This window comes from Silurus aristotelis, assembly GCF_946808225.1.
Source record: "Silurus aristotelis genome assembly, chromosome: 9".
NCBI classification, from domain to species: Eukaryota; Metazoa; Chordata; class Actinopteri; order Siluriformes; family Siluridae; genus Silurus; species Silurus aristotelis.
Window position 1 is genome coordinate 29,837,490 of NC_139582.1, and position 14,925 is coordinate 29,852,414.

Consider the following 14,925-nt stretch of genomic DNA (forward strand, 5'->3'; position numbering starts at 1 on the left):
GAAAAGATAAATGGGCACCTAAACATTATAACAGTTTGTAACATATACAGTCTGCATTTTGAGTAGTCAGTTTTTTGATTAAACAGATTTAAAAGCAAGTGTAATGTTGATATGGTGGATTATTTTGTGAAATGTTTATTTTCCATTTAATTTTTAAGTGACACTTGAAGTAAATTTTGCAATGAGAAAAATACAGTAAACGCTAACCTCCTCCCTTTGTCCCAAACATATACTATATATACATATACTATTTCATGTTTCTCTAAGACCATCTTTCTGATATGCACATGAGGATGAAATGCTCATTTCTTTTGCTCATCTGGTACAACTGAATGCAGGCCCAGCTTTGATGGACATAAAGCTAGGGTGACCATACGTTTTCGAACATTTTCCCAAAAAATGCTTCCAGCCGGGATTTCTAAATCTCCTCAAATGTCCAGGATTCGGCTTTTGCTTTCTATAGTCGTCATTAATTGTATGTGTTTTTACCTTTCTCTTTAGGCCATGCCTTGTTGCATGCAACCATTTGTCGGTCACATACGTACACAAACATTGGCCAGCGTGTCTCAATCGCTCAGCACCAAGGCATTAGTCGAGAGAGAGTGCAGCAGCTTACCTGTCGGTGGGTGGCACGTGGCACCCAAATAGTGTAAAAGCTGCCTAAACCCAAATGTAAATTCACAGATGAGTTACAAAGAAAATTCCTGTGTTTTCGTCTCGGTCGGGATCCGTTTGAATCTGAATGCATGAACTGCAAAGCTGGCACGTACGTCTCAGTGTCAAACAAAGGTGCTAGCGACCTAGAAGCCCACATAAGCTCTGCAAAACACAAAGTTGCAGCTAAAGGAGAGAGCTCTTTGAGTAAATTAACTGACTATGTTGCATCACAATAGCTTCACAATAGTTTTAGATCAATAGATTGCATGTCAGCCCTGTTGAAATAGGCATAAAAAGACTCGTACACAGACTGAAGCAATTGTTAACGCTGTGATAGCAACACATTCGGTAGACATACCTTATTGTGGTGTTTCTACTGATGGAAGCAATCACGGTGCTGTTAAAATATTTTTTTGCTTAATCAGTATTTTGATTGGAAGAATTGTGGCATACAAAGTAAGTTAATCGAAGTTTAAACCACTGATAAGCTGATAAGATCGTGCAATACATCAAAGAAACACTGGAAAAATTATTATTATTTTTTTTTTATTTTATGTATTGCGTTTACAGGTGACAACTGCAATACAATGTTCGGGGGAATCCGGCGTGATGAAGGAGGAAAGAAAGTTTTCGCAACTTGGAGGTCATTGCAGAACAAGTAATTAGTCGGTGTGGGCTGCCCAGCACACGTCTTGAACTATTGTGCTCATTACGGGGCAGACACACTAGATGTCGATATTGAGAACATCATCTTCAAAATATATCAATATTTTCACATCTACACTGTGCGCACTGAGAACCTGAAGGAGTGCTGTGAATATGGTGATGTTATTCATATGTTGATGTGCCAATTGGTGATGCAAAGTGCTTTGATTCACAGAAATTCACAGAATCGTGTAACAGTGATCTGAAAGTACACAAGAAGAAAATATTTTGAAATGTTCTAAAGCATACATTTTCATTCAGAGCTATTGAGGATTGCACAGTTTTTGTTTGCTATTCCTTCTCACAATGCAAATGTCGAGAGTTTTTTTACTGATGCAAAGCCAGTGGACAAAGGAAAGGAATCACTTGTCTGTTGAGTCACTGAATGTGCTTCTACGCACACAGTACAACTTTCAACACGTCTTGCAAAGACTTTTTGCCTGATTGATTGATAATCAGGGACTATTGGGAAAGATTTGTTCTTTAGGAAAGTATACCAGAGAACATCAGGAGGACTGAAATAGTTTTTTTGTTTTTTATTTTTTTCAAATTATTTTTATTTGACATAAATAAATAAAAAAGGACTGTGGTGAGACCTGAGATGATGTATGGTTCAGAGACAGTGGCATTGAGTAATAGACAGAAAGTGGAGCTGGAGGTAGCAGAGCTGAAGATGTTGAGTTGTTCGTTGGGAGTGACGACGATGGACAGGATTAGAAATTAGTTTATTAGAGGGACAGCGCATGTAGGACGTTTTGGAAACAAGGTGAGAGAGGTGTGATTGAGATGGTTTGGACATGTGCAGAGGAGAGACATGGGGTATATCAGTAGGAGAATGCTGAGGATGGAGACACCAGGTAGGAGGAAAAGAGGAAGACCAAGGAGGAGGTTTATGGATGTGGTGAGGGAAGACATGCAGGTAGTTGGTGTGAAAGAGGCAGATGTAGAGGACAGGGGGGGATGGAGACGGATGATCCGCTGTGGCGCCCCCTAATGGGAGAAGCCGAAAGAAGAAGAAGAAGCAATCTCTAAAAGTAAACTAGTGTCCCCCTAGTGGTCGAAAATATTTAAAACAAGAAACTTAGAGGTACTTATCAACTCCATGTAACTTAATTTGGACCTAACCTGGGGGGAGGAGTGTGTAAAAAAAAAAAAATAATAATAATAAAATAAAATAAAAATAGAGCCTTGATTGTAGATACATTTTATGATTCTGTAGGCCTTCTAAAAATGAAAACTCAAAAAAATAAGCTCATAGGGCAGAGGAAGTTACATCAGACATAAAGGGCAGGCCTAGGAAGGATAATCATTAGGCAAGAAAGCTAAAAAAAAATACTTAATTAAAATACTTAAATATACATGAGAAATTAAGACACAGGTGACAGTAATGACTCAGACCCCTTTGACAATATATAAAAAAAAAAAAAAAAAAAAAGCTGAAATGCCAAATATTAATTAGCCAATCAGTATTGAGCCTTCAACTGCAAAGTTTTATAAAAGGTAAGTGATGAGATGTTTGTATTTTTCTCTTAAATTTGCACTTGAATGCTGTGATTGCATAAGATGCTGCTTTTTACCACTTAAAGAGTAAAGAAGTTGTGGTCAGAGAACTTCCGCTCTCCAGCATCTAAAACACAACTGAAGTGTTTCCTGACTGAAGCACAATGATCTCAGAGTGCTGCTGAACCGTGTTCCAGCTACAGTATGAAGACCGTGCTTTTGTTTTGTGAGTAAAATTGCTACTATTAATCACTATTTTACCTTAAACGATATGATCCAATTAAACAGATGACTGGATTGTAAACTACTGCGTGTTTGTTGTTTTTGTTTTTGTTAGATTTACTTGTATGCTGTGGAGCTGCAAAAGATTTCACAGAGAAGTTGGTGGATTTGGGACAGAATGTGACTTTACAGTGTGAAGTGGCTGTAAAAGATGAGCTCTGGTTCCTGATGAAGCCGTCAGAACCTCCAGTGTATATATTACGCACTTTCTCACATAAAATTTTGGTGCCACATTACAGTAACCAGACCTTCAGAAAGACTTTCTCACTGCAATACAACAGCAGTTTATTTATACACAATATCAGTACTAATGAATTAGGAGTGTATTATTGTATTCAGTTTGATTCACCTCCTGTTATCAGCCCTGGAATCAGACTTTACACCCGGAATCATTCAGCTGGTGAGTTTATTTATTATACTTTATATAAGTTCAATATCTAAATGTTTTTGGTCACATTTGGCAAGAACATTGTGTATATTATTTTATAGTTTTAAATGAATTGTTTGTTTAGATCAGTGAGTCTGAATGTGGAGTCTGGGATTTTTTAAAATAATAATAATGAAATGTAATAATACCTCCCCATTATCACAGTTATTGTGTATCACAAAATCTTTTGATTATATGAACCTGTTTGGCTGTTCTTGTAAATTAAAAACTTAAACTAATACGTCAAATTTAAACAATTAATGTTATTGTATACATTTGAATAATAAGCTTAAAATTGTATTGAGGGCAGTGACTTGGAATTAGATTTTACTTCTAAAGTGGTTACTGTCTGTGTGAGACAGGACTTTACACGGGAATATCTATGATGCATTTTTGCACCTTACTTTGTAAATTTGTAATTTAGGACTTGTGTCTTTTTTCTTTCTGTCCATTATAATTTGGAGAATTTACACAGTAAGTATTTTATTGTACGGTGTAAAAAACTGTTTACAAATGAAATATAAAAACTTAAATCTTGAGGCTCAAGATCTCGAACCCTGTCTGATATAAAACAGATTAACAACAAAGGTTCTTAAAGTATTTCTTTAACAATGAAGTGTAAATATTCTGTTTTTTTTCTATTTTTAGCTTCGGGTTTAAAAAATCAGACGAGTAAACCTGACCATCAGCAGTCTCAAGAGAATGGATTGACCCTTTTGCCGTTTCTCATCGTATCAGTAATAATAAACTGCACTCTGGTCATCACAGTTACAGGTGAGTTTTATTTGCTATTTATTGTAATAAGCAGTAATGAGGTATAGTCCTGCACAACTGTAAAAATACGATCTTTAATGTAAACATCTCTAATAACTTATAAATGCTGTTGTTTTGTTTTTTAAATTGTAAATGCTAAACTGATCTTTTTTTTTTTTTTTTTTTGACCTGCTTGTGATAAATGTATGTAGTTATAACAGTTACTGTCCGGACTAAACCATGTGTGTGTGCACCTAATATTTGGTCACACTAGTGTACAGTACAATGCAGTTTATATATTAAATAAAATAAATTCCTGTTAGACACGCCTAACTTCCTTAAACTGTCTTTCTATTGTCTGTGTGAATTTACTAGATTTAATCTTTATCTAAAAAAACTACAATAAATATAATTTTTATTAGAAGTTTTATATCAGTTATATATTTATGTTGAATCGGTTTTATGATGCAACGACCACTAAAAGAATTCCTGGTGGTCTTTGGGTTCATTCTGTATTTTTTCACTTTAGTTTATGTGGGCCGTCGCTGTCGAAGGCCTCCGAAAACCCGAGAGCAGCCTTCAGATCCAGGCGTACAGTCGGGTCAGAACAGCGCCGAGCTCGTGGTAGGCTGCCTTCCTTTTCATTAGCGTTATATTTCAAACACTCTGATTTTCCTGATTATTGAGATGAAGTGATGAATTAAAATGATTGAGTGATTGGAGACCTGTAGATGAGACACGGTGCCTTTTGCAGGGGAAAGTTCCATGTGTGAAAACTGCGTGGTGCAACGTGCGCTGTAGCAGACGTGTTAACTTGTGTGTGTGTGTGTGTGAGAAAGAAAAACGTGTTGAATCTGGTGTTTTGAAAACCCCTCTGCTGTGAAACCACCTCATGCACCTGAAACACACATTATATCTTTATGTAATGACCTCGACCCTTTAAGTGGGATGATCGTTAGTAATTAAGGTTCGTTCAGGTAATGAATTGAGGCTTATTACATTCTCACAATGAATATAAAAGTTCTACTTTTCTAGTGGATCAAATGTGCAGTAATAATTATAATAATAATAATAATAATAATAATAATTCCAATACAAGTAATATGTACACATGATGCACATGAATCACTGTAGATCTTTTCAAGTATAGTTTTGTATTAAACTGCAAAGTAAAGCAGTTGCATGTCTCAGGACGTTACTGAGGAAATAAACATCATGGTTTAACATTATCATTAAATCTATTTTTTTAATGAGTTGTGGTGCATATAAACACTGTGGTAACCTGTACAATAACAGCTCAGTTCTGTTCTTCAGCGCAGTGTGAAAAGCAGGGTTTCGTTAACAGGTGTGTGTTCAACATGTTGCCATCAACGACCATGCTTCATTTTCACACATTAGACCACTGCGTTTTTTTTTCTTTCTTTTTTCTGCACCACCACATTCTGCACCCTAAACCCATGAGTTAACAAGTTAAAAGTGTTTATTAATGTGATCAAAGATTAATCACGTCATTCTTTCAGTACTCACAGGTGAAGTTCGTCTCGAATAAAAGACGCGCCAAGACCAAGAACCTCAACAGCACGTACGCTCTCCTGCACCTCCCGAACCAGTGAATCCCGAGAGATCTCAGAGTGATCCCCAAATGATCCCCAAGTGATCTCCAGAGATCCTTAAGTGATCCCTGAATGATTTCCTAGTGATCCCCAAAATAATCCCCAAATATCCCTGAATGATCCCCAACTGATCCCCGGAGATCCCCGACTGACTCTACACAATGAACATATGAACTTTATAAAATGTATCTTGTAGAAGCTTCATTTCTTCCGCTATGTAACAGACGATTCATGTACTGAAAGTAAATGTAAATTTTTTTTATAAAAAAACAATTTCAGACGATTTGATTCACAAGAACAAACTGATCAAAATTAATCCAAAAGAAACTAAATGTATCTTTTTTAGATTGTTTTTACTCCTTACTATTACGAACATCGACCATTTTGCTTAACGTATTGTAACGTTTTTTTGTGGTGTCGCGTGTCGTCTGGCTCGTCCCGAGAGATTTCCCATAATGCACTTAGAAGCTGTTCAGAATGTAAACTGTACAGTTACGCTGCATTTCAGTTCAGACTGAGTTGGAAGTTCAGGAAGTTGAAAATCGTGTCACTTCCTTACCAACAACGTGACGAGAAAACCACAGACTGCTGCCGCATGCCATCAGACTACAATGAGTATTTAAATGTAAACGTTTACGACACGTAAGTGTGTGTACGTTGACTGATCTGTAGCAAGCATTTGTATATTTCATTATGACTCGTGTGAAGGGAAGAACATCAGGGCATTTTGACACGACGCTCCTTGTTGGACTCTGAGAGCAGGAGCTCCATTCTGATATGAGGGAGGGGTCTGTCGTTTTTTTTCCTGATTATGAGCTATAAAGTTATAACCTGTTGTTCGAATGCAGCTTTCGGAGAACGCTTACAATAATCTAAAGTTCTACTAATATTGCTTTATTCTACTCACAAATCTTACAAATAAAAGCTCATTGTCTCAATTTACCTTTTACTTAAAAATAAACAAACCAAAAAAACATTCTGGTTTCTGATGGTTGTACGGATGAAACTCGGTTAAATATCTTGGCTCGTCCAGATGATAATGGGTTCGCTATTAATTCTGGTTCCTCTCACATTTCCTCCTCATTTAGTCTCCCAGTCATCACGTCTGGCTCTTTATTATAAATAAACATCTAAAACAGTGGAATATTTATTGAGCAAAAACAGGAAGGTTAAAAGGGCAGCGATCTTGGAACATTGTTTGTTCCACTATTTGGTATGGTTCAATGCTAAAGGCGGAGACAGTAATGGGTTAGTTGATTTTGCTTTCCCAAGCCCCGCCCCCTCAGACTTTGACTAGACGCAAGTAATAGATCATATGGAGACGTGCTAGCTCAGTGGGTAAAATCAGCACTTGTAAATTCAAATCCCAGCATCACCCAGTTCCAATTGTTGGGCCCTTGAGCAAGGCCCCTGACCCTCCCCTGCTCAGGTGTATAAATGAGAATATCATAAATCACTCTGCATAAGGACGTCTACCAACTGCGGTAAATAAGTAACACAGATGCAAAAAAAATAATCTGTTTGTGCAACATGTTTAGCAACCTTTTTCTTTTTTCTCTCGTTTGTGGTTTTGCACCTTTAGCTCTGGGTAAGAAAGTCAAGAAGGCACACTTGCCTAAGAGGAAGTGGCAAGTAAAAACTTTGCTAAGTGTGATTTTTGCGGCTTCAGCACGCCCCGAAATCCTCCTCACTGCAATTGTGATCAAATTTATTTCGTAATCCTGGATTCAGCCGTGTGTGTGTGTGTTAGTTTAAATCAAGTCGGTCGTGAACATGTGCTGAACCCTGAAAAAAGCAGACTTTCCGTACATGCTGCTGCTTGGTGCCCGTGCAGACGCTCGAGTCACATGGCACAACCACAGAAAGCACCCAAATAGACTGTGTGTTGTATCTGTTTATCGAGCATGCAGTCTCAGAATTCATATTTTTTCTAAAAGGACAAGGGTCACCTGCGTAGGCGTGATGTCTAGGTAAAAAGCGGCCGAGTCTTAATTCGTCTCCTAAACGGTTTTATTGAGTTTCAGATGGACAGAAAACAACGTTTCATGGCAATGTGAAATAGTGATGTAGTTTTTAATTCAACGCATGCAATTCTGGTCAAATCAGCCCACTTTTTTTACCCCACGCCAGATATTATGGTCCAGTGTATCAGGAATTAAAACAAAGACAATAAATACAGATGAATGAGGGAATGAGGTGGATCACAAACACAGTACCTCACATGAGCACAATTCTACAGCAGAACCTTCACTCCAATAGGAGTGCAATTAATGGAAGCTAAACACATGTTCATCCGTCTATCATTTACTGTATACGTAGATGTAATCTTTTTTTTTCCTCGCCAAAGATCAATAAATATTCTTCATCCTATATTCACAAAATGACATTTTTATCTCTGTACACACACAATATACTCGATGTATGGAAATGAGAAACCTGTACACCCACACAAACACACACACGCATAACAACGACACACAGCAACCGCACTGCGGCACAACACACGGTTTAGTCCATGCGGATCTTCTGATTGGTCATCCTGTAGATGATGCTGTCGTAGCCCGGGTCCATGTTCCACAGGTTGTAGGAGATGACGATGACGGCGAGAGCCAACACGATCATGAGCCACAGCACGATGTTAAACACCACGGCGTAATCGAAGTTGTACTTGTAGGCCAGGTTGTAGGGGTTTCCTGGGTTACTCTGGGGGGAGAGAAGAAGCGCTTAATACACGGTTGATTTATTAATTGTTTTACTTTATGGAGCTACTTTGGGAAGCGCCGGACAAAAAGAAAAAGACCGTCTCGAAGCGCTTCACAGGATCTCATGCACCTTTGCGAGTTTCTGTTTTAAAAGTAAAACGAGGTCAGACTTTGGTGTGGGTTTTTTTATACGCAGGAGACAAAGAAAAACAGAGAGTGCCCTTGACTCATTTGCATCATGTAAACTGCTGGCTGTGGGTAAGCATGCTCTGGCCAGACACTTCTATTTATAGCCGGCTAGCCACTTCCTGGCTGGGGGTGTGGGGGGTTTGCTGGTTTCTGCAGCTCGCCTATTTGTGCAACACGACTGAATAAATTTCCCAACCGCAATGCATGCTGTAATTCCACTATGTATTCCAAAGTCTGTGGGCGGAGCTCTAAATCCGTACAGGCTCTCGATTGGTCAACACAGTATTGTAGTGGCGTGCGGTTTCCGTCATCTTGCGAATATTTGTTCAGATTTGCACTTTGATGATTCTAAAAGTATTAGCGCCCCTTATGTACTTTAACCTCCTTGGAGAAGCTCCAGGGCCGGCGTACGGGGTCGGGTTTGGCATTGTAAACCACAAAAAAAAAAAAGCAGATTTCCGGAATGGTTACACAGGACCCCATAGTGGTTATCAGCAGTCTTCTGAACCTTCAAACACACATTATACAGGTTGTTTTGTTCTGTTTCTGTTGTACGGCATTGCGAGCAAACAATGAATTCCACTGGATTGCTAGAGGTTTTGCTCGTCAGGCGTCGTGGTGCCAAAGGTTTCTTATCTGGTGCACTGAACCACAAGTTCCCAGGTTGTACAGGCAACCGCTTAGCGATAAAGGGCAACGATTTACGAGCGTTTAGAGAGACGCTGCTAAGAACCTTTTTCGTAGGTGCCGAAAAAAACGTATTTATGCAGTTATGCGTATTATTTTCAGAAGCGTTTAAATTTTATGTTGTGCAGTGCTAAAATATGTATATCTACATGTGTGTGTGTGTGTGTGTGTGTGTGTGTGTGCGCGCGTGCAGGATCAGGAGAAATATCTCAGCAGAGAAAGTGCGAGTCTGTGGGACGTCCTGCGGTTTACAGAGAACGAAGGACAGAATAAACAAAAAGGTACAAACGTATGATATAAAAACCTTCGCCTCTTCACCCTGGTGCGTTTTTCTCTTCTGCACGTTTCCAACACGATGGCGCTAAATACACCGACGTGTTCGACACGCTTACCTGTTTAGCCTGCAGGATGGAGCGTGACTTCCTGATGAGCGGCTTCTCGAACGTTTTCACCGTCACCACCTCCACCACCGCGTTGCTGCTGTACACGCCGAAGACGTCCTCGGCGAACTGGAAGACACGACGCAGACGAGGAGGAGGGTTTGAACAGGGTCCCTTCTTTATTCATGTGCAATTTACCAAGAAACTACAAAACTAAACCGGGTTTAAGACCTTTTTTACGACATCAACAATACATTCTTTTTCCAAGCTAAGTATCGATAAACATGCACTTGAAAAAGGTGTTTGTGGTGAACGCACCGGGGTACCAGTGCAGGTTGAGGAAGCGTGTTCCCCTCCTGTTTAACCGCACACAGAAGGATCTGAAAACTCAAAACGTGTGTTGTGGGTTTTTCTTTTTTTTTTTTACCTTCTGCAGCGCAGCTACCAGAATCTCACGGCCGTCCTGGAACTGAGGGGAGTCTGAGCCGTAGCGGCGGGAGAGCTCCTCCATACCGGCCAGCTCCAGACTGAACAGATCAGGAGCCTGGTCTTTAGCCAAGTGCCTGTGTCTCATCAGCTAGACAGGGGGGGGGAGGGGGGGCGCAGAAGAGACACAGACGGTCAAAGCAAAAAAAAATAAATAAATAAAAAAACAAAGAGAGGGGGGGGGTGAGAAAGAAAAAGACACAGGAACCATAGATGAGAGAAGAGACAAAAACAAGAGAGAGAAAAGCCACAAAGAGTGAGAGAGAAAAAAGAAGGGCGAGAAAGCGAAAAAGGTGAAAGGTTTAAAAAAGAACATGAAGGGAAGGAGAGAAAGTGAGAGAAAGAGGGAGGGGGCAATAAAGAGGATTAAAAAAGAGAACAAGCAAAATGATAGAAAGAGATAGAAAGGAAGAAAGGAGTGGAGAGATTGAGAGAGACAGATATAGAGGGGGGAGTGAGACAGATTGCACGAGAGAATCATAGATGGAGTTTGTTGGAGATTGAAGAAGAAAGAGGGAGGAATGGAGGGATGGAAATGTAAAAATGTGTGTGCATTAGTTTCGAGTGTCTGATGTTGACGTACCAGAGCAGAAATATCATGTAGGACTTGTATCTCGGACAGGAAGAGCAGATCAGCCTGGACATGAGGAACAAGAACATGTTTTATTACATACATATATAAATAGTAATATTAATAATTAGCTGTGTGTGTGTGTGTGTGTGTGTGAGAGAGACCTCATTGTTACGGCTCAGTGAGTTGAGTGGGAGTGAAGGCAGGACCGAACCCTCCTGTGATAGACGAGTGCGGATCTGCTGCAGAGTGACGGGCAAATCCTCAAACACCGTGTTGGCCATGCCCATCATGTACAGCCTCTACACACACACACACACACACATTTAAATAAAGATCCCAAGTGTCTAATCAGGGACAGGATGCAGGGTCGAACCCCGGAATCTGTAACCCAGAGGTTAAGGGTCGACTGGACTCAGAAATTCACACACCAGCTGCATACCAACTAAAGATTTCAGAGCACGGTTCCTGTTCCCATGACAACCGCTTTAAACCCGCGGTAACCCTGCACTCCTTCTGGCAAAACACGCAGGGGCAGAAACGTGTTATTTATTTAGACCTCTGTATAAATGTGTGTGTGTGTGTGTGTGTGCTCTCAAAAGATTTCCTGCCTTTCTTCTTTATTATTATATTTCCTTTCCACTAAACAGAGTGTGAGGTGAGGAGTGTGTACCTCCTCGCTGGGAGCGAGCTGCAGGACCACCGGAGTGCTCTCAGCAAACAGGGTGTGGATGGAGTTCGCAACGCTGTCCAGGGTGAAGGGCACCGACTGCAAAGGGGAGGTGGTAATGAATCAGCAGGAAAAAAAACTTCAGGAAACCACGTTAGAGTCGCATGACTACAAAATAAAGGAAGTTCAATTCCACAACTGTGCAACATTAAAAAAAAAGAAGTGCAGAGGAAGTTGACGAATGGAAACGAGAAGACTTGTGAAAAATGCTCACATTTTCCAGGGGGTACGAGGAGATATTAGAGGGGAGATCCAAACTGTCGATGCCCCGGACCGTAATCAAGGCGTTGGCGCGCGGACGCTGGAACAGAGAACCTACTGCCAAACCGGGCCATTCCAGATCCTGCACAGAGAAGAGACTCCATCAAAAATCACATACTCACACAAATCATGTTGAGAGATCCTTCAACATACAGGAAGTGTCGAAATCAAAACCAGAAGTGAGCAGTTGTGTAACTATCTATCTGAGTGAAATAAATCACTTTAGATTTTGATTTTGTTCCACTTTGATAAGCACAATGTGTATGAGAATAAATACTTCGCGGATCGAGAAGCCCATGGTGAGCGCCACCAGGTCCGGGATCTTCTCTCCAGCAAGCGGCCATTTCCCTGATCTGAAGTTCACATACTGGGGGCTCCGCAGCACCGTCAGCTGGTCCCCCAAAACACCTGCTGAGAATAATAATAATAATAATAATAATAATATTAATAATAATAACAAGTTTTACTTTTACAGAGTAATAACACAGAGATCAGGTGCATCATATCTCATTTCCGCACAAGTTTCTGTCTTCTTGCTTCTTATAAGCGCATTAAATCACAAGTTTTAATTCAACCCAATAAATCAGATCAAAACCCGGAAGTAAAACAGTAAAAAAAAAAAAAAAGCACGTGATCAGCTGGAGACTGAAGGCGCGGTCACGTGACCAGCGCAATCACGTGACTCCAACGGTGTCAAACAACTCTAACATTGCGTTTGTGTCTATTAATTGTTTTTTTTTTTTTTTTTACATGAATAAACATCTGTTAAAGCATTCGCGCTGAATAAAAAACGTGAACGACGATTATTTCCATTGTAAATCTTTCAATCTGAGTGAAAAAGCGGCCAAATCCTGAATAACCCGTTCACTATGTAGTGCACTTCACAGGTTATTAACAATATTAAACATTATTTCTAGAACCCGGATATACACCAGGAAGTGCACGGATACAGGGAACGTGCAGCTGTTTGGGATTTAACCCTTCAGCCGGCTGATGGATTAGCATCCTATGCTAGCCTGGACTGATTCCGACGTTCACACGCTGATCTCTTCAAATAAATCACTTTTCAGACAAAAAAAGAAAATGGAAAACTTCGCGCTTTTACCTGCCAAAGCAGCAAACGTGACGAAAAGCGCTGCGCTGTTCATCGTCCGTGAAGAATCCCGAGATCCGCGACCTGACACTTCCTCCCTCACCGATGATCAGCTGACCGTCTTACTGCACGTCGTGCGTGATGACGTACAGCAGACACGTGACAACGGAAAGTTTAGCTGCGTCGCCCCCTAGTGGACGCGTTTGTGTATTAACCTGGAGTTATAATGCCGGGGGGTTTTGTTTGGAAAGAAAAAAAAAGGACTAATATTAATAATAACAACTTCTGACCGTGTAAAGGGAATATTCGTGGCTGGGGATCTCCAGGAGAGTCATTCTGAAGTTTAAACACTTTAAACAGCTGCGAATCAGAAGTGGAGCTCAGTGTTCACCCTACACACGTGTTTGGTAAATATCTACTGCACATTCCGGAACTTTTCAAAACATCTGACATGGTTTTAAATAATAAGAATTATCTGTTTTTCTAGGGGTTATTAGTTATTTAAAGATTACATTCATTTAAAAGTCCTGTAACTCATGTACATTAGAAAGTACAGGGTACTGAACAGGACTTTTCTGTATTTCTGGGGTCTTTCCCTTTAAAATATTAAGTCATTAAAAGTGTCCAAATTTCTCTTAATGACCAAATATACACCTGAAATCTTTTTTAATTTATATAATACTGTACATTCACATAACAGTGTAAATGTTGAACCAAGTTTTCACTTGCTGAACACGAGAAATGTCGTTTTTTATAAAAGATTTGAGAATGAAATGTGTTTTAACGAAGCTTGTGTAAAGGTTGGAAAAGAGAATTTTATTTTAGATGTCAATTTTTTTAAATGTAATTAATTTAGGTCATGCATTTATCAGAAAATAGTCTGGAGGTGTCCAGACTTGGGACTATTTTTATTTATTTCTCTCAATGTATTTTTGTTGTATATTTGTACTTAAATCTCTTCCTAGTATAGAGCAGGTTGTAAAGTGGGCGTGGCCTACAGCTTTTTTCTCAAAGTTACAGATAATGACAATAAAACGCAGAAAAGGACAACATGCGATAATTAAACATTTTAAGAGTGAGACTTTTATCAATCAAGATTTCTATAATTAGAGAACCTTCATGCCCGTAATGTTAATCTGGACATGCGCGATTCTCATTGTTCAGGAAGTGTGAAAAAATGTTTTATATTCTCTGAAAAATATATTTTCTATAAATGTGATAATGTCAGAAATGTAAAAAAAAAAAATTACGGGTTTGAGAAGAAATTACATCAATTTATGAGGTCCTGTAATAATAATGATTTTGTCCTGCAGTACTTCTTTTAGCCACATGAGGGAGCTCTTGCTACATTACTATGTTTTCGATCGGCGTTGCGTATTCGCGGTGGTTTCTTTCTTTTTTGGAGTCGTTCTCTTTTCTCTCTTTTTTGTTGTTGTTGCTAGAAATCAATTTAATTAACTAAAATAAATAGTATTGAATTATATTGCATATCGTTGAAACCGAGTGTGTTCGATTTTTGCTGCTAACTAATATCTGAAGCTACAAGCATGTTTCTCATTTTTCGAAACTTTTTGTTGTGAGTCTGAGATTGCACAATCCTGAGATGTTCCTGCACATAGGATGATAAATGGTACCTGGTTTATGAGTTTACCTAAAGGGTGTGAGGTCCAATCCCAGGTCTTTCGCAACCACACCCAAGTTCTGGTTAGGATTCAGGAAGGAGTGTAATGTGTTGGATCGGATTCTGATTGGTCAGAAGGTGTAAATAGTTTTCTATAAGAGCAGCTCAGATAGGAGTGAAGCTTTCACATCAGCACGAATGTTTAAAACCAGATATGTCTAAAGAAATGATGCCCAGACGTGTACAGAAGACAATTTTAAAATATTCT

The 14,925-nt window shown here is 39.5% G+C and overlaps 2 protein-coding genes across 6 annotated transcripts in view; one reads left to right on the forward strand and one right to left on the reverse strand.

Annotated features, from left to right (window-relative positions):
* LOC310730638 (uncharacterized protein) overlaps positions 1 to 7,164 on the forward strand; it is a 35,060-nt gene extending 27,896 nt beyond the window's left edge. The window contains exons 1-5 of one of the 4 annotated variants that reach the window (XR_014534876.1): positions 13 to 3,088; positions 3,200 to 4,045; positions 4,220 to 4,345; positions 4,854 to 4,948; positions 5,845 to 6,015. Coding sequence is in view for 3 of the 4 variants with exons in the window: in XM_083549675.1 (XP_083405801.1) it covers positions 3,067 to 3,088; positions 3,200 to 3,544; positions 4,220 to 4,345; positions 4,854 to 4,948; positions 5,845 to 5,937 (681 nt within the window). In the remaining variant the exon portion in view is untranslated. The other 3 variants (XM_083549675.1, XM_083549674.1, XM_083549676.1) reach the window with 3 other exon arrangements.
* Positions 7,165 to 7,929: 765 nt separating this feature from the next.
* On the reverse strand, positions 7,930 to 13,206 carry atp6ap2 (ATPase H+ transporting accessory protein 2). Of its 2 annotated transcripts, none has more exons than XM_083549669.1 (9): positions 13,049 to 13,206; positions 12,221 to 12,354; positions 11,897 to 12,025; positions 11,626 to 11,721; positions 11,117 to 11,254; positions 10,965 to 11,018; positions 10,323 to 10,472; positions 9,908 to 10,024; positions 7,930 to 8,640 (listed from the first exon to the last, which is right to left on the reverse strand). In XM_083549669.1, the coding sequence occupies exons 1-9, from the start codon at positions 13,089 to 13,091 to the stop codon at positions 8,446 to 8,448; spliced, it is 1,056 nt and encodes a 351-aa protein (XP_083405795.1). In that variant the 5' UTR covers positions 13,092 to 13,206; the 3' UTR covers positions 7,930 to 8,445. The 2 variants fall into 2 exon arrangements, with proteins under 2 accessions (XP_083405795.1, XP_083405796.1); XM_083549670.1 differs by having other exon boundaries at positions 12,221 to 12,351; positions 13,049 to 13,202.
* Between the last annotated feature and the right edge of the window lie 1,719 nt (positions 13,207 to 14,925).

Coding starts and splice junctions, on each gene's coding strand:
- atp6ap2 (XM_083549669.1), bottom strand. CDS start 13,091: ATGAACAGCGCAGCGCTTTTCGTCACGTTTGCTGCTTTGGCAG. Junction 11,019..11,116: donor CACTGAGCCGTAACAATGAG/GTCTCTCTCACA, acceptor CCTCATGTCCAG/GCTGATCTGCTCTTCCTGTC. Junction 8,641..9,907: donor CCATCCTGCAGGCTAAACAG/GTAAGCGTGTCG, acceptor CTCTCCCCCCAG/AGTAACCCAGGAAACCCCTA.